The 17502-nt window shown below is 52.6% G+C and overlaps 2 protein-coding genes across 7 annotated transcripts; both read left to right on the plus strand.

The window, feature by feature from the left end:
* The first annotated feature begins 499 nt into the window (after nt 1–499).
* MRPL52 (mitochondrial ribosomal protein L52) lies at nt 500–4297 on the plus strand. Of its 5 annotated transcripts, none has more exons than XM_008566545.1 (5): nt 928–1038; nt 1144–1204; nt 1281–1348; nt 3687–3751; nt 4129–4297. In XM_008566545.1, exons 1-5 carry the CDS (start codon nt 1011–1013, stop codon nt 4273–4275), a joined length of 369 nt encoding a protein of 122 aa, XP_008564767.1. In that variant the 5' UTR covers nt 928–1010; the 3' UTR covers nt 4276–4297. The 5 variants fall into 5 exon arrangements, with proteins under 5 accessions (XP_008564769.1, XP_008564767.1, XP_008564768.1 ...); XM_008566546.1 differs by having other exon boundaries at nt 932–1038; nt 1147–1204; XM_008566544.1 differs by having other exon boundaries at nt 969–1053; nt 1147–1204.
* Nucleotides 4298–5927: 1630 nt separating this feature from the next.
* MMP14 (matrix metallopeptidase 14 (membrane-inserted)) lies at nt 5928–17230 on the plus strand. 2 transcript variants are annotated; one of them, XM_008566549.1, is made up of 12 exons: nt 5928–6116; nt 6322–6776; nt 10798–10946; nt 11223–11345; nt 11960–12267; nt 12817–12978; nt 13259–13419; nt 13605–13743; nt 13875–14025; nt 14509–14624; nt 14988–16916; nt 17104–17230. In XM_008566549.1, exons 2-11 carry the CDS (start codon nt 6669–6671, stop codon nt 15317–15319), a joined length of 1749 nt encoding a protein of 582 aa, XP_008564771.1. In that variant the 5' UTR covers nt 5928–6116; nt 6322–6668; the 3' UTR covers nt 15320–16916; nt 17104–17230. The 2 variants fall into 2 exon arrangements, with proteins under 2 accessions (XP_008564771.1, XP_008564770.1); XM_008566548.1 differs by having other exon boundaries at nt 14988–16753; nt 16942–17230.
* The last annotated feature ends 272 nt before the right edge of the window (nt 17231–17502 follow it).

Raw genomic sequence — 17502 nt, forward strand, 5'->3', positions numbered from 1 at the left:
TGGCCGGTCAGCTCACTTGGGAGAGCATGGTGCTGGTAACAAAAAGGTCACAGGTTTGGATCCTCTAACCGGCCGGACGCCAAAGAAAAGAAAAAGATTTTATGGGCCGGCCCGTGGCTCACTCGGGAGAGTGCGGTGCTGATAACACCAAGGCCACGGGTTCGGATCCCATATAGGGATGGCCGGTTCACTCACTGGCTGAGTGTGGTGCTGACAACACCAAGTCAAGGGTTAAGATCCCCTTACCGGTCATCTTTTAAAAAAAAAAGAAAAGAAAAAAAAAAGATTTTAGCTCCAATATCCCTTCCTCCAGAAAGTCATCTTTAAGGGCCCTCTCCACTCTAGTTCAAGTTCTCATTACATGCTCACTAACAACACGTACTTCCCTTCCCAACACTCACCTGTAATATTACGGTAATGTGTGTAAAATTATTTGATTAATGTCTTCTCTCTCCCCTAGACTGAGCTATCAGGATAGTGATGATGGTTTTGCTGGTTTTGCTCTCCGTAGAATCTCCTGCGCTTAATACAGGGCTTCTCACATAGAATTTCTTCAACTTGTTTGTATAAATGAGTGAAATCTGAAACCGAAATTTTCTGACGCACTCTAAATTTGACTACTTCTAGTCTGGGGAAAATATGTCACAGTGATGCGGGAGGCTGGGAATAAAGTAACGTGGATGTTACTCCTCTGAGATAAAAGTTACCATAAATTTCAAAGGACTACGGGCCGCTTCGGGTACGTCGTGGGAACAATTCAGGACGGTTCAGTCTTCGAAGATTCGACTTCCACTGAGAACGCAACCACCACTGAGGATACATGCGCAGAACGACAGTTTGTTACAGCCAGAAAAACCCAGGTCGCGGTTGGGTCCCTCACTTCCGTACAAAGACCCAAGATGGCGGGGCCCGTGATCGAAGACCAGATTCAAGATGGGGGCTTCCGGCTTCCCCCGTAGCGTCGCACGCAGCCACCAAGGCCACGCCCACTTCCGGCTCCTCCTCGCAGCATGGCTGCTTTAGGAGCTGTGCTCTCGAGTGAGTGGGTACACGGTCAGTGGACACGGGACCCTGTCGTGGGAGGGACCGGGACCCCCGAGCCGGCTTCGCAGCCTCTCCCGAAACTCTGTTCTGTTTTCCCAGTAGGGGTCCGAAGGCTGCACTGCAGCGCGGCGGCTTGGGCGGGCAGCCAGTGGCGACTCCAGTGAGTGCTAGAGTGGGGGGAGTTGAGGGGCCAGAAGCTGAGCCAGGTCCTCACCGGACTGTTTTTCTCCACCCAGGCAGGGCCTGGCTGCCAACCCCAACGGCTACGGGCCCCTTACGGAGCTCCCAGACTGGTCCTACGCGGGTGAGCGCTTATCTGACAGTTAACTTTACTTCGGAGATTTTCATCCAGGGAAACACCCCTGGATCGGGGGTGGGAGATGGGGGGGGCGTGTCTGGATGGAAAACGTTTAGAACTTTTTATTTGGAAAACAGTTTGGGGAAGAAGCCCTCGACCACGGAAAGTAAAGCTAGACAGGGTCTTGGCTTGTGGAGATAAGCAGAAAATAATAATAATAATAATAATAAGCGTCTGACTTGGGATACCCCAGAATGGGAGGGGATGACAAGACTTGTACCTTTCTCAGAGGTGACATGATTTTTAAAAAGTTAGGAGGAACCACCCTTCTGGGTGTTGGGTACATTTTCATAATTTGGCACATTCAGAGAGAGCTCTTTGAAAGGCTGCAGAAATTACTGCCTTAGAGGGGTTGAAGGGTGAAGACAGAATGGTAGGCTTCCTCGAAAGGTCCTTTCCCTTTATTTAAAAGAGAGACAGAGGGTCTGGCCAGATAGCTCAGTTGCTTAGAGCGCAGTGTTAATAAAACCAAGGTCAAGGGTTTGGATCCCCATACCACCCAGCCATCCTCCCATCCCCCCTCCAAAAAAAAAAAGTGAAAAATAGACATTAGTCCTAGAAGGGAGGTACCTTAGAGAAGTCGAAGCCACTCCCCACTCTCCCTATGGGACTCCAGTTTACAAATAGGAAAATTGAGGCCTACAGGAGTGAATTGCCTGTGACCACAGCTAGGTAGTAGGAAAGCCAGGAATAGAACTGGGTAGGAGTGAGACCTCCTTTAGAATAGAGAGACATGAGTATTAGGAAAATCCAGTACCCTATTGGATTTTTTAGGAGTATGATTCTGCTTAATCAGGTACTTGGTGACTGAGAAGAATGGTGGAGATTTTTTCCACTTGTTACTTATGGTAGAAGCCTAGGATCTCCTTGTATTAGTATGGAATATTGGAAAGACTGTGGAATTATATGTACTTCTTTTTTTTTTTTTTTTTTTTTTTGGGGCAGTTGGCCAGTACAAGGATCCAAACCCTTGACCTTGATGTTACAAGGCTGTGCTCTAACCGACTGAGCTAACCAGCCAGCCTTGTACCCGATTCTTAATCTGGGCTTCCCTACTTGCTAATTTTGTAATCTCGGACAAGTTACTTAATTTTATCTGATTCTCGGCTTCCACATCTGAAAAGAATACCTATCTTATATGGCTTTTATAAGGATAAAATGAAACAAAATACCTGGCATAAACAGTATTGGTTCCCTTTCTTGTTAAATAATACCTCTCTTATCTGTCTTTCCTTCAAACTTTCGGGCAGGGCCGGCCCTGTGGCGCACTCGGGAGAGTGCAGCGCTGGGAGTGCGGCGACGCTCCCGCAGCAGGTTTGGACCTATATAGGACTGGCCGGTGCGCTCACTAGCTGAGCGCGGTGCAGGCGACCCCACACCAAGGGTTGTGATCCCCTTACCGGTCACGAAAAAGACAAAAAAAAAAAAACTTTCGGGCAGAGTTTTTACTCTGTTTCTCTTTCTTTGCAGAAAGTAGATGTCCTTTCTCTTCATCTCTCCATTATAAAGTACTTGAGATCAGATACTGCATCTTTTTGGCAAATCAGCAGATATTTATGGAATTTTTGTTACATTCTTATGTGTTTCTACTATACTATGAAAAGTGAAAGCTAGCAATACAGCCCCTGATTCCAAGGAACTTAAAGTCTGTCTGGGAAAACAAAGCATGGACATCTTAGAAATTAAGTAATAAAACTTAAATACTGAGCCCCTTTCCAGAAGGATCCAAGATGGCTAAATAACACTAAAAACAATAGTACAATAAATGCCCTAAGGTAAATAGTTGTATATTAAATGATATGTATTTCTTTCAGAAGGAATTAGTGGTAGATTTGAAGAATTTAGAGAAGGGTTTCTGGAAAAGTTAGGGCTTGAGTCGGCCTAAGGATGAAGATTTGGCTGGAAGGAAAGGAAAAGGGCGTTTCGTTGTGGAGTGGGATGGAATTTAGCAAAGACTCACAGTGAGTAGAACAGTGATCACATTGCTTGAGTGAAGGGTTTCTGAAGATAAAACAGGTTCAGCATTGAAGAGAACCCTGAATTACAGGCTAATGAGGATTAAGTGAAATAGAATAGGAACATGCCTATGAGCTTATTCTTGGTGGGTCTATCATACCTCACCCTTGAAGGTGAAGGACATATTTTAGGAGAATTAAGCTACAGTGGGTGTGAAATGAAAGAGAGGACCTAGAGATTGATTCTTCCCTCATTCCTTTTACAATGTTTGAACAAGGTGCTGCAGACCATCTCTAACACTTGCCTTTTCTCTCATTTCTATCTATAGATGGCCGCCCTGCTCCCCCAATGAAAGGCCAACTTCAAAGAAAAGCCCAAAGAGAGAAGTTTGCAGTGAGTGGCTAGAGCCCCAGCCAGGACTACCTGTGTGTAATCAGAAGGAGAAATTTTAAATCATGATTTGTCTTGAGCAGTGTTACACCTAAGCTAACATGTAGCCCTCATACTGAGGTTTTAACAGCCTAAACTTTCAGGAGCACTGTGAGAAGAGAGGAATTGAATGGGACACTCCTAGGACAGGAACCAGTAGTAGACATTATGCTTCATATTTTACTGCCTCCCTTCTGCTTCCTGACCCTTGGTTCCATTCCATTCCTTCCTCAGTCATCAGTGTCATTTTCCAGTTGAAACCTGACTTTGTGAGTTAAAGGATATACGGTGTAGCGCTCAAGCACCAGATGTTATCCACACTGTTTTCCTGTCTGTTTCAGAGACGAGTTGTACTGCTGTCACAGGAAATGGACGCTGGATTACAAGCATGGCAGCTCAGGCAGCAGAAGTTGCAGGAAGAAGAAAGGAAGCAGAACGCTCTTAAACCCAAAGGAGCTTCACTGCAGAGCTCACTTCCAAGTCAATAAAAAGTGACTCCTGCCTCCTTTGCCCACCCTCTCTCTGTCTTTCTTTTCTGTCACCTAGATGCCTCATCCCAGCAAGAAGAGAGCCTTCATGTTCCCCAAGAGCTTGGACACCAGGAAGAACAGGGTGTAAGATCACTGCCCAGGAGGATTAGCTCAGTGCCCTCACCCCTGGCTCCATTCCAATTCAGCCGAATCTTGCTCTGGGATCTTTACACCCTCTTTTGTAGGCCATAGATCTGGCCCAACTATAAGCCATAGCTGCTCTACAAACATGAAAAGGGGATAGCAGTTCTCCTGGCTTTAACCAGGCACTCAAGCCTTTAACAGCCCATACACAGCTCAAGCCATGTGCACTTGGCATTTAATAAGTGTTTTGATGAAAAAGGCTTCCCAGCAGAGGTCCATTTCTTGACAAGCAATTAGTGTCAGTATTCCTAAGGTTCAGATACATGGTTCAGAAGGATTCCCCCACTGGGAAGAACCAGACTTGGGTGTTGTATGTTCTGCTAAAAGAATTGGGTTCTGAGGTTTCCATAGTTTTGGTTTTTTGTTTTTGGGTGGCTGGCTGGTACCAGGGATCCAAACCTGTGACCTTGGTGTTATAAGGCTGCGCTGTAACCAACTGAGCTAACCAGCCAGCTTCTTTCCGTAGTTCTGACTGAATTCCAAAGGTTGGTCAAAGAGGGGCCTGTACCTCCCTACTCCAGTTTATGTAGGGGAGTCCTCTACAAGGGCTCAGCCCCCAAACAGTGGCTGTGGGATAAGTATCCAGTACCCACCATTTACCTTCCACAAACCTGGAAGCTGCCTGGGACTTGGGAATCTTCATTTTACTGATCATGTCTCCTTTGGTGGCAAAGGACCTTAGTTCCTATTCCAATACAGAGCACTGGACTTCATTCTTCTGCCATAAACGTGTGATAGTTACTGGATCCCTAGGATTTCTGGAGCTTCTTACCTGACCTAATTTCTGTCCACCTTCCTTTATTCTTTCCTTTGCTTTCTTTCCCTTCCTCCCCCCACTACCTCCTTCCTCTCTCACTGACCAAATGTAATTCTTGGATCTTAGATTTCGCTTATGGTTGAGTTTTCTGTCTCCCACACTTTTCCTGCTTCTGTTTTGCTGCTTTTTCAAGATCTAGTTCTCAACCTCTTATCTGTCTCCCTTTTTCACCATCAGCTTTAGCCTGTCCTCCCCCTTCCCTGCATACCTCTCTACCTTTTGTTCTCAGAATCCAGTCAATCCCCAAGGAAGAGATTTTACTGTTTAAGGAATTGTCTCCTTTTCCAGTATAGAAGTGGAACTAAACCCCAATGTCGTAACTCCCAATTCTTTCCTCTTTGCTTCTCCCCAGATTCCTCCTCTCTACCTTTTGTTCTCAGAATCCAGTCAATCCCCAAGGAAGAGATTTTACTGTTTAAGGAATTGTCTCCTTTTCCAGTATAGAGGTGGAACTAAACCCCAATGTCGTAACTCCCAATTCTTTCCTCTTTGCTTCTCCCCAGATTCCATAGCCTTGCACCCCTTTTTTCCCCAGCCTGTTGTAATTTAAGGAGCAACCAGATTTCAAATGACAATAATAAAGGGAGTACATTTGTCTTTCTACAAGGGCAGATCCCCAGATCCAGTATGGTGTGGGGTTTGCTCTTGGGTAGCTGGGTTTTGTGGTAGGGGAGGGAGGGACAGAGGTTGTCCACAGGTTCCAGCAGACAACCCCCACAACTGTTGGTAAACTGGCCCTTTCAACCCAAATCTCATTGACAAGAAAGAAGACACCACCCCAGACCCTGAACTCCTTGTTGGCCCTAGTCACGAGCCTCCCAGTGCTTCCCATTTTGAGGTGAGACAAATGCTGAATACGGGAGGAATCAAGCCACCCAAAATATGCTTAGAGGAAGAAAGTCTCCCACATCCGTCCTCAGGGTCCCACTTCAGCCCTTTGCCGTCAGCTGAGGCCTCACCCCTGCAGATGGCAGCCTGCACCACAGAAAGACAACTTTAGGGTTTTGTGTGTGTGTGTGTTTTTTTTTTTTTTTTTCCTCCAGCTCTTGGCTGTAATTGGATTCAGGCTGAAACAACCACGTCCCCACCAGGAAAGGAGGGCATTGAGGCGGGGGAGGAGGAGAGGCTGCTTAATAAGGGAGGGACTAGAAAGAGCGAGAGAGGAATCCCGACCCAGTTCCGACTAAGCAGAAGATCAAAAAACGGAAAAGAGAAGAGCAAACGGGCACTTTCAAGAACAATCCCCTCAACTCCAAGCCGACAGCGGTCTAGAAATCCAAAGTCAGTGCCTACCGAAGACAAAGGCGTCCCGAGGGAGTAGCGGCGCGACCCCAGGGCGTGGGCCCCGCCGCGGAGCCCTCACGGCCGGCTGCCCCGACGGTCGCGGACCATGTCTCCCGCCCCACGACCCTCCCGCAGGCTCCTGCTCCCCCTGCTCACGCTCGGCACCGCGCTCGCCTCCCTCGGTTCGGCCCAAAGCAGCAGCTTCAGCCCCGAAGTAAGTGAGTCCTCCGGCTCTTCCCGGAGTCGCGCCCGCCAGGGAGGCGAGCCCGGGGGTCTCCAAGGGGACAGCCCCAATTCGGAGAGGAGGGATCTCGAGATCTCGGCTGGTCCGGCCTGCAGGATCCCCTTCCCTTTCTTTTCCCTCCTCATCTCCAAACTTCCAAGTCGATCCAACTTTTGCTTGCTTCCGACCAACTCCCCCCTTCTCCCCTCACGCCCCCCCCCCTTGCGCCGACTTTCTTTCCCATTCCTTCCTTTTCCTTGGAAGAACTTTACAGCTGGGGCCGACTTCTCCCCTCCCCAAGTCCCCTGGGCTCTGCGCTCAGCTCTGGAACCAGTCGGGAGCTTGATAAACATTTGGACTCCGCTCAAACCCCTCGCTGTCCCGGTTCCTTGTCATGTGCGAGAGTCTGTTGTCTTCAACTTTCCAGCTCTCCAGCGCTGTCCCGCCCCGCTCGCCGAGAGCCGGGCCAGCGCGCCCTCCGCGAGGCGCTTCGCAGGCCCGGCGGCCCGGGCGCTCCGCGGACGCGTCTGCGGCCAGGGGGGGGCGCGTGTGGACTGTTGGGCGGCCCGGGCCCGCAGCCCCCCGCCTCCCCGCGAGGACTAGTCTGTGTCCCGGCCCGCAGCCCTGGCGTCGAGGCTCGCGGCGCTGGCCGCGCTTGCGTACACACAAAGCTCTCCTTGTGAGCTAGGGGCTCCACCCGGCCGCCTCCCTGCCACCCCCGGCGGCCTCTCCAGGCCCTTTTTGTTGTTAATTGTATTTCTGTGTTAATTGCCGGGGACTGGGGGCGTCGCACCGGGAGTGGGGCGAGGGCTTGGCCCAGGGCGCCCTCACACGTCTCCACTGACACGACCCACCCCGGCCCCCACCCTTTTCCTCACGGTGGCCCACCGGGCCCAGGAGGAAGCTGCGTGGGAGTTGTCTGAGGAGGTTTTTCCTCTTTCTCTCTTTTATTTTGAGGTGAAGGTGGGAGACGGATTTAATCAGCTTCTTATTTTGGGCCATCGCAACCCACTCAGCCCGGCGAGGGCCTGGGTGCGGTCGGGAGGGGCCGGGAAGGGGGATGGAATATGGATTTGGCTTCCTCCGGCCTGGTCCCAGTCCTGGTCCCATCCGAGGAGGAAACCTGTGCAGAAAGAACATGCTCTCTCTGTCCCTGAAGGGATCTGGGGCTGAACTGAAAAGTGTGACCCTTGCAATGGGGGTGGAGGACCCACCGTGGAGTGCTCAGAGACCAGGGACACTGAAAATCTGCCCTGGGGCTGGGGGCTAAGCCTGACTGTCCTGAATGAGTCATCCTCTTGCCAGGCCTGGAGTCTTCATCTGAGGCTTGAAAGGGGGAGCTCCTAACAAAAGAAGCATGGGCATCTGGAGGCTGCCCACTGCCAACTTGTTGCCCTAGCTTTCTTCTCCAGAGTCCCACTAGGCCCCCTAGGGGAGGGGTGGCAGTCCTGGCTCTGTTTTAAGTGGGTCATGGGCGGTCCCAGTGCCAGAACCACCATCTACTTCTGGGCCATGAAAGGGTGGGAATCAGAGGGAGGGAGGAGCAGGCCCAGAGGCTAAGATCCAGGGCCTGTTGTAGAGCCAGAGATGCCCTCACACTCTCCAGGACTCCCAGGCAGGAGGTGGGAGAGGTTCCCTTGACTGTCCACTAGGGAAATACTTTGCACCTCTCATTCTTCAAGACAAAGCCAGCCAACTGAGTTTTGTGACCCAACATAGTTCCTCCCTTTCCAGGCCAATCTGGAGAAAGAGCTGGGGCTGCCCAGGGACCTCAGGCAACTGGGTCCCTCCCACCAGGCCTGCACAGTACTGCACCAGCTCCAGAACAACCTTCTCCTCCCCTTGGCCTGCCTGGCGCTTGGCCCTTTCCCCTTCCCCCACCCAGCCGCAGACACAAGAGTCCTCTTTTCTGTGGTTCCGACTTCATAGCCTTCTCTGTGGTTCTTGCTTTGCTCCAAGCCTTTCCCTGTGAAGAAAGTTGCCTAAGCCTGGAGGGAGGAGAGAGACAGGGGCACTTCCTTTCCAAACCTTGTGGCTCTCTTAAAACCAGGGAAGTCCCTTTCTTGACTAAGCCTTCGTTTTTCTGTATAGGGTATGGGGTGGAGGTTGTGGGTGTGAATATTGAGACTTGCCTACCTTTTTGGAAGATTCATGGAAGAGGGACTTATCCCAGAGCTCCTGGATGGAATGTGGATTCTCCCCACCTCTCTGTGGCCCTCCCTTCTGTCATCCTGCCCTAGGAGAATTCCCCTCAGCTGTGCTCTCTGAGGGTTGAGGGGGCCTAGCCTTAATCCTCCTGACTTCCAGTTCCAAGAGTAAGCTACTCCCATCCCTCCCCAAGTCCTGAAGCAGCCACTTCCCCACTGGGGGTCATAAGCCCAAGGTGTGTCTATCCTACAGGTGAGGCTCAGGGCACAGGGAGTTTCCTGCATACTTGGGCACAGGCCACAGCAGGCCTCCCATGGTACTGCCTGTGGCATCAGCCAGCACAGGTTAAGGCAAGCCTACAGCTCCCAGAGAGCAGCCAAGCACTAGAGTACCCTGCTTGGCTCCCCTCTGGTATACCAGAAGTTAAACTTCACTCCCCACTCTACCCCTGAGGAGCGACTCTCAGAGCCTGGGTGGTGCTAGGGTTGTTCTGGCCAGGACTGTTGCCTGGGAAAAGGCTGGGCTGTTTACATCTTGGGCCCTAACTCCTCAGAACATGTTGCAATTCTTGCCCCTGTGGGCTCAGGTCCCTAGTCAGCTGCTCCTGAATCACCCCCAGTCCTCATGCAAGAGCACAGCACTGCACCACCACCAGAGCCTGGGCCTAGAGGTGAAGGACCACGTGTAGATCCATCCTAACGACCTCAGATAGGGGATGCAGCACCGAACAGCAGCCTCTGCTCCTTTCCCCTCCAAGCCCCTGTCCTAGGCAACCTGCAGCAGCCCCCAGACGCCTTAAGAAGGCAAAGCTGGAGTAGGGACAAGAGCTGTCCAGGTAGTGTCTTTCCATAAAAGAATCCAAGCATCTTCATATTCCATATGTAACCTGGCTTGTTTTACTTTTCAGGCTTTAGGAAAATACTATATTGTTCTTACAATAAAGGCTGACTTTTTGCTCAGTGGGGCTTTGCAGTTTGTGTACCTTTCAATCAAACACCAAAAACCTACCTTTAATTTTAAGACAATATGCCAGCCTTTATCAGCACCACACTCTCCCGAGTGAACCACGGGCCGGCCCATGCCAGCCTTTATATATGAACAATTCACAACATACCTGAAATAAAATACAGTCACCAAGTCTCCAGCACCACCACCACCACCCCCATCTCCCCCTCCCTCTCCTGAGAACCTTAAATGGGCTGTTAGGTCCAAAGCCCTAGGTCAGATGCTTCTTGGATGGCAACAGTGGCAGGATCCTGGCTCTGTGGCTGGGTCAGACCTCTCATCACATCCAAAGGCTCCAGATTCTCCTAGCAGCAGTCAGCCTCAGCCCTAACTCCTTTTCTGCCCTCCTTTCTAAAAGTGAGAGTCCTGGGAGCATGGCTCCCTTGTCCCAGGAGAGCCTTGTGTCAGGCCCAAAAGTAGAGCTTCCTCAGCCTGACACCAACCACCCCTCCACTCATCATGGGAACAACCCATTCCCAGGGGGGACATGTTCTATTTACAAGAACACTGACACAGAGGAGAAAAGTACTGGAAGGAATCACAGCTCTGAGAAGACATCCTAGAAATCTCTATTAAACCACCAGAGCTTTCATCCTCAAGAGAGCTACAGCCAAAGTCTGGAGTGGTGGCTCCCCACCCCTGTTTGAGCCCACAGCTCCAAGGGGACAAGCCATACTGGGGCCTGGGCCAGAGTTCAGGCCTAGTCTGGGAGTTTCTCCAGACCCACTGCCAGAGCCAGGCGGGGAGCCCAGTGCTCTTTCTTCACCAAGCCAAGGGTGAATGCCAGATACTGTGGGGAAAGCAGAGACACCCCATGGGCCAAATGGGGATGCTCTAAGCCACACCCCTTTCCCTACAGGCCTGGTTGCAGCAGTATGGCTACCTGCCACCCGGGGACCTACGAACCCACACCCAGCGCTCACCCCAGTCACTCTCAGCTGCCATCGCTGCCATGCAGAGGTTCTACGGATTGCAAGTGACAGGCAAGGCTGATGCAGACACCATGAAGTAAGTGTAGACCCTGGCAGTAATTCTGCCCAGCAGCCACTGACAACACTGAGCACCAGAGATGTTGCGACCTGAGTGCCCGGCTCCTGCCCCCATACCCCATCCCCACATACTGATTCTCACCCTCTCGTATTCACGCCAACCTCATAACCTTGACACACACAATGAGTCTCACCCAACACTGATGCTGGGGCCAGATGTTCCCCCGCTCTTCTGGAGACCTTTCCCTTTCATATGCTGCACTGACTGTAATCCTCACATGCCAACCCACCCTAGGGCCATGAGACGTCCCCGATGTGGTGTTCCAGACAAGTTTGGGGCTGAGATCAAGGCCAATGTTCGAAGGAAGCGCTATGCCATCCAGGGCCTCAAATGGCAGCATAATGAGATCACTTTCTGGTGAGTCCAACAGGCAAGCGAACTTTCTCACATCTGGTTGCCCATCCCCATCAGTTGTGCTTACACAGAAACTCAGAGACCTCCTTGGGCCGGCCCGGTGGCGCACTGCTACAGTGCGCCGCTTGAGAGCGCGGTGGCGCTCCCGCCGAGGGTTCGGATCCCACATACAGACCGGTTCCCGCTCACTGGCTGAGCGAGGTGCGGGCGCGACACCGAGGGTTGTGATCCCGTTGCCGGTCCCGGTCCGGTACGGGCGCGACACTGAGGGTTGCAATCCATTGCCGGTCACGACAAAAAGACAAAAAAAGGAAAAAAAAAAAAAAAGAGACCTCCTGCCCTACTCCTCTCTGTTCCTGGGGAACATCTTTGGGAGTGGGGAGGAAAATGGTTGTAATCCTGGAGAGGTGCAGCAACCAAGGGAGGCACCCTAGTGCCAGAGAACCAAAGCCTCAGTTCCTGGGGCAGAGACAGCGTGCAAGAAGGCAGCAGAAAGAGCCAGGTCAGGCAAAAGTGGCTGGGGAGTTCCATCAGACCTGGCAGAGTGCAGGGAAGAAGAATTTTCCCCATGTTATCCTAACACACCCGCATCCTCTCCCCATGTGACTGGACCTCAGCATCCAGAATTACACTCCCAAGGTGGGCGAGTATGCCACATTCGAGGCCATTCGCAAGGCATTCCGCGTGTGGGAGAGCGCCACACCTCTGCACTTCCGTGAGGTACCCTATGCCTACATCCGTGAGGGCCATGAGAAGCAGGCCGACATCATGATCTTCTTTGCCGAGGGCTTCCATGGTGACAGCACGCCCTTTGATGGTGAGGGTGGCTTCCTGGCCCACGCCTACTTCCCTGGCCCCAACATTGGAGGGGATACCCACTTTGACTCTGCCGAACCCTGGACTGTCCGGAATGAGGATCTCAATGGTAAGTGAAGCGGCCCTGGGACTTACTCTCGGGGGAGTCAACAGTCATTTGTAGGGGCATCTTTTCCCTTCTCCCAAAACTTCAAACCCCAAAATCTTAGGACTAGAAGGGACCACAGTAATCTCCTTGTCTCACTTCTAACAAAAGCAGGAATCCTGTTTTGAGCTATTTATATCTGGTTCCCTCTCACCTACTGACCGGCTTTCCAATTAAATACTTCAAAGCATCCACCTCATCCACTTTTCCAGGAAAATGTCATGTCTAGTTCCTAGGAGAAGCAAGCCCAGAGAGGGCCTCAGCTTTCCTTAACACAGGTCTCCCCAGGATTGGGATCCTGTCCCAGAGCACTCTCTCACCTGCACCTAAAGGAGGTTGCTGACCAGCTTTGTACCTTATCTGCCACACAGAAAGCTGGACCTCAGGATTTGGTCACTTTGGGTGGAAAACATGACCAACAGGCTTGGGTGTGAAACTGAAGCCTCTGGTGAGGAAGCAGGGAGTCAGAGTGAAGGGATCCAAGCTGCCATCATAACCATGCCATCCCTCCAGGGAATGACATCTTCCTGGTGGCTGTGCATGAGCTGGGCCACGCCCTGGGCCTCGAGCATTCCAATGATCCCTCAGCCATCATGGCACCCTTTTACCAATGGATGGACACAGAGAACTTCGTGTTGCCTGATGATGACCGCCGGGGCATCCAGCAACTTTACGGTGAGTAATCCAGGCCCGCACCTCTCTCTGCTCCTCCTGGCCTCTGTGGTCTATGCATGTCCCTCCCTCATGCCCTACAGTCTACACTTCCACCCCCACCTGACCCACCTCCATCAGCTCCCACTTTTGAGCCCACCCATTCTGTTGTCTCCCAGCTGAATGCTTCCACTTCCCCCAGAGACCCATCCACACCTTCCCAAGGGTGTTGTCTGACCATCTGTCCATCCTTCCTGGCCCCTGTGCTCTCAAGTCTGAAGTGCCCTCATGTTCTCTGCTCCAGGGAGTAAGTCAGGATTGCCCACCAAGATGCCCCCTCAACCCAGGACTACCTCCAGGCCCTCTGTCCCTGATAAGCCCAAAAACCCCACCTATGGGCCCAACATCTGTGATGGGAACTTTGACACCGTGGCTGTGCTCCGAGGGGAGATGTTTGTCTTCAAGGTGAGAAGAAGAGGCAGGCTGCTTTGGGGGACAGAAGGGTTCCTTGGCAGGGAGGCTGAGTGGAAACATCAACAGGAGAACTAAAAACTAAAGTCAAGACAGAGCAGTGGGGGAAGTTTAGAGACTGAGCCAGAGGACCAAGTAACAAGACGTAACATACTCTTCCTGCTTTGACTGGCTTCCAGGAGCGCTGGTTCTGGCGAGTGAGGAATAACCAAGTGATGGATGGCTACCCAATGCCCATTGGCCAATTCTGGCGGGGCCTACCAGCATCCATCAACACTGCCTATGAGAGGAAGGATGGCAAATTTGTCTTCTTCAAAGGTAACCAGGCATTCCACCTCAGTCTTTGGGAATAGGGAGGGTCTCCCTGAAGTTGCCGATTCTGCTTGATTCCACCAAAGACGCCTGAGCCTGAGCCGAACCCAAATCCTGCCCTTCTCTCTCCTCCCCAGGAGACAAGCATTGGGTTTTTGATGAGGCCTCCCTGGAACCTGGCTACCCCAAGCACATTAAGGAGCTGGGCCGAGGACTGCCTACTGACAAAATTGATGCCGCTCTCTTCTGGATGCCCAATGGAAAGACCTACTTCTTCCGGGGAAACAAGTAAGACTGAAAGCCCTTAACCCCAGGCCTCCCTCCTCAGAAACCACCACCACACCACATTTCCCTCAGTTCTGGAGAAAGACCCACTTTACCCCCAAGATGTTTCCCTGGAGAAGGAGCTGGCTGAGTCTCTGCTGTTGCTGGCCAACAGGCAGTCTCCATCAGGTGCTTCGTGAGTGGGATGTGACCGGGTCACCATTTCAGACCTGGTTATTTGACGCCTCCTGCCCCCAGCATTGTGCCTCCACCTCAGTGGCCAGGCACTATCATTAAGGGCTGCTGGTGGCTCCTGACAGCCTGGGCCCTCCCTTCCACCCCCACCTTCCGCCACTTTCAGCTGTGGGCCCTCATTACTCAAAACCCCTGTCCTCCCACCCTGTCCACAGCTACCCTTTGCTCACTGGTGAATTCAGTTGTGGGTCCTGCCACCCTCTGAGGACATGCCCAGTGACCAGCTATTTCCCTTCCCCTCCTACCCCCCAGGTACTACCGTTTCAATGAAGAGCTCAGGGCAGTGGACAGCGAGTACCCCAAAAACATCAAAGTTTGGGAAGGAATCCCTGAGTCTCCCAGAGGGTCCTTCATGGGCAGCGATGAAGGTGAGAGGGGCAAGGGAAGGTGTCCATGAGAGAAGGATGGGAACAGGGAGTTAAGGAAGAGCAGGAGGAAAGACAGAGAGAATCAGGTGGAAAACAGTGACGATGGTAGTAATGGTGGGTCCTTAGCCACATGTACCATGCCACTGAATCCCCACCCCTCTTCCTACCTGATACTGTCAGAGGAAACACAGCTCCACAGCTGAGGAAACTGTTGTTTCTCAGAAAAGCTGAGCTGACCTCGACCTCGACTGGATGTCACGCTATAACAGAGCTTCCTTCTGCCCACTCCTCCCTTGGGGTCCTCTCCTGGACCCTGCCCCTGTCTCTTATCCTCCTTACCACCTTCTCGTTGCCCCCATACAGTCTTCACTTACTTCTACAAGGGGAACAAATACTGGAAATTCAACAACCAAAAGCTGAAGGTGGAGCCGGGCTACCCCAAGTCAGCCCTGCGGGACTGGATGGGCTGCCCTTCGGGGGGCCGGCCGGATGAGGGGACTGAGGAGGAGACGGAGGTGATCATCATTGAGGTGGACGAGGAGGGCAGCGGGGCGGTGAGTGCGGCTGCCGTGGTGCTGCCCGTGCTGCTGCTGCTCCTGGTGCTGGCGGTGGGCCTCGCGGTCTTCTTCTTCAGACGCCATGGGACCCCCAAGCGACTGCTCTACTGCCAGCGCTCCCTGCTGGACAAGGTCTGACCCCCACTGCCGGCCCGCCCACTACTACCACAAGGACTTTGCCTCTGAAGGCCAGTGGCAGCAGGTGGTGGTGGGTGGGCTGCTCCACCCTTCCCAAGCCCCTCCCCCAGCCTCCCTCTTTCTCTCTGTCCCCTGACTGGCCTCTCCCACCCTCACCCCGGCACTGCTTCTTCCCCTGATGGGTCCTCTGAGGGCTGAGTGGGAAGGCAACCCCTTCTGGCCTCTGCCTCTTGGGGGGAACCCTTAGCTTGGTATGTGTCCAGCCCCATCTGAATGTCTTGGGGGCTCTGCACTTGAAGGCAGGACCCTCAGACCTCGCTGGTAAAGGTCAAATGGGGTCATCTGCTCCTTTTCCATCCCCTGGCATACCTTAAACCTCTGAACTCTGACCTCAGGAGGCTCTGGGCACTCCCGCCCCACAAGCCCCACATGTACCCTGTTGGCAGCCTCCCACCACTCTTTCTGGCTAAAGGAATCTAATCTTGTTGTGGGGTGGAGACCCTGAGAAAGTGTGAGGGGATGGGGACTGCCCAGCCACCGGAAGAGTTTTCCTTGGGAGGAAAACTCAGGGAGGGCCTTTGTTGCCAGGGCAGTCAAGTTCCTTCCCTCAAGGATCTAGCTTTGCCCCACCTACCTGGAGAACTTCCAAGGAAGGAGCCTGAGCCATTAGGACTAAACTGGGGTTGAAGAAACCCTTGGCAGCCCTACCCCTGTCAAGTGTTAAGCTTGGATGGGGATTTCAAGGTTGGAAGAGCTGAAACCAGGGGATGTAGCTACCAGGGTGGGGTGGGGCCAAGATGAGAGACCCAGGTCAAGAGCCCTGGGGGAGAGCCTGAAGGCCACAGAGAAAGAACCGTGCTCAAATGTAGGCAGCTGGGGCTGGGACCCAAGGGCAGAGTAGTCAGAGGATGGGACCAAAAGGGGAAATGAGGAAGTGCGGCAGCAATGGACAGTTGGGGGCTGGGTCAGGCAGGCTAGCAGGGGCGCCACAGGGTGGGCTGTGATACCCAGGGATGGGCATGTTTTATTGGCACTCTCAGGAAGGGCCCTGAGGCAGGCACACTTGCTCCTCTTTGGTCCCCTTCTCGCTGACCAGACAGCATGAAGAGGAGGGGTGGGAAGTCCAAAGAAAGGAGCAGAGAGGGCACACGTACAGGGACTGGGGACCCGGGGGTTCCCAGAGGCCTGGCAGTGCACAGTCTTAGCCTGCCTCACCACCGCAATGAGGGGCAGGTACCTGGGCGTTTCTTGGTTAGGTTGTCCCCTCAATTCTCTGATGCCCACACCCCTCAGCCCACCTTACTGGTGTCCTGCCCTCCCTCTCCCCCACCCAGCCCATCCATTTGAAGTCTCCTTCAGCCACCAAAGGTGGTCATGGTACCGGGGACTTGGGAGACCCTGTGGAGGGAGCGAGAGGAGAGGGACATCATGGGGGTGGGGCTGGGGGTGGGGGAAATGGGGTGAACGGTGCTGGCAGTTCAGCTAAATTTCTGTCTAGTTTGTTTTTTGTTTTGTTTAATGTATATTTTTATTATAATTATTATATATGAATTCCATTCAAATTGTTCCTTTTTGTTAACAATGGGCCTGGGGAAGGGTGGGGGGGGGGGACATCATGGGGGTGGGGCTGGGGGTGGGGGAAATGGGGTGAACGGTGCTGGCAGTTCAGCTAAATTTCTGTCTAGTTTGTTTTTTGTTTTGTTTAATGTATATTTTTATTATAATTATTATATATGAATTCCATTCAAATTGTTCCTTTTTGTTAACAGGGGGCCGGGGGAGGGGTGGGGGTGGGGGGGGCAGAGGCATCTGACCCCAGGAACCTGCAGGGCGGGGCTGGGTCAGTGCCCTCTAAGGACATTTTTGACCTTGTTCAACCTTTCCACAAAGAATAAACTGTGTTTCACATTCTTTGTGTGGCTGCAGTTCCGTATGGAGTGAATGGGATGGCTAAGAGGGGGCCAGAAAGAGGGAGAACATGCATCGTGAGCAGTGTTTTCCATGAGGTAGGGTTTTGCTATCTTTCGTAAAGGAGCCTGTTTATTCTTAGTGGACTAAAAGAATTCAGGAGCCAGAGTTGGGGAGCAGAGCATACCCCATTGGGGGCAAGGGAGTGGTTGACAGAGCCCAGCTGTCCTCCCCCAACCTGGCTTAAAAGGATACTTTTGGGGCCGGCCCGGTGG

The sequence above is a fragment of the Galeopterus variegatus genome, unplaced genomic scaffold, assembly GCF_000696425.1.
Source record: "Galeopterus variegatus unplaced genomic scaffold, G_variegatus-3.0.2 Scaffold253, whole genome shotgun sequence".
Lineage (NCBI taxonomy): Eukaryota > Metazoa > Chordata > Mammalia > Dermoptera > Cynocephalidae > Galeopterus > Galeopterus variegatus.

Bases quoted from the DNA above. Each gene is read 5' to 3' on its own strand.
- MMP14 (XM_008566549.1), top strand. From the start codon at position 6,669: ATGTCTCCCGCCCCACGACCCTCCCGCAGGCTCCTGCTCCCCCTGCTC. The intron at 13,420-13,604 runs GTGAGAAGAAGA...ACTGGCTTCCAG, and splicing joins GGGAGATGTTTGTCTTCAAG to GAGCGCTGGTTCTGGCGAGT. The intron at 14,026-14,508 runs GTAAGACTGAAA...CCTACCCCCCAG, and splicing joins TACTTCTTCCGGGGAAACAA to GTACTACCGTTTCAATGAAG.
- MRPL52 (XM_008566543.1), top strand. From the start codon at position 1,011: ATGGCTGCTTTAGGAGCTGTGCTCTCGAGTGAGTGGGTACACG. The intron at 1,349-3,686 runs GTGAGCGCTTAT...TTCTATCTATAG, and splicing joins CCCAGACTGGTCCTACGCGG to ATGGCCGCCCTGCTCCCCCA. The intron at 3,752-4,128 runs GTGAGTGGCTAG...TGTCTGTTTCAG, and splicing joins CCCAAAGAGAGAAGTTTGCA to AGACGAGTTGTACTGCTGTC.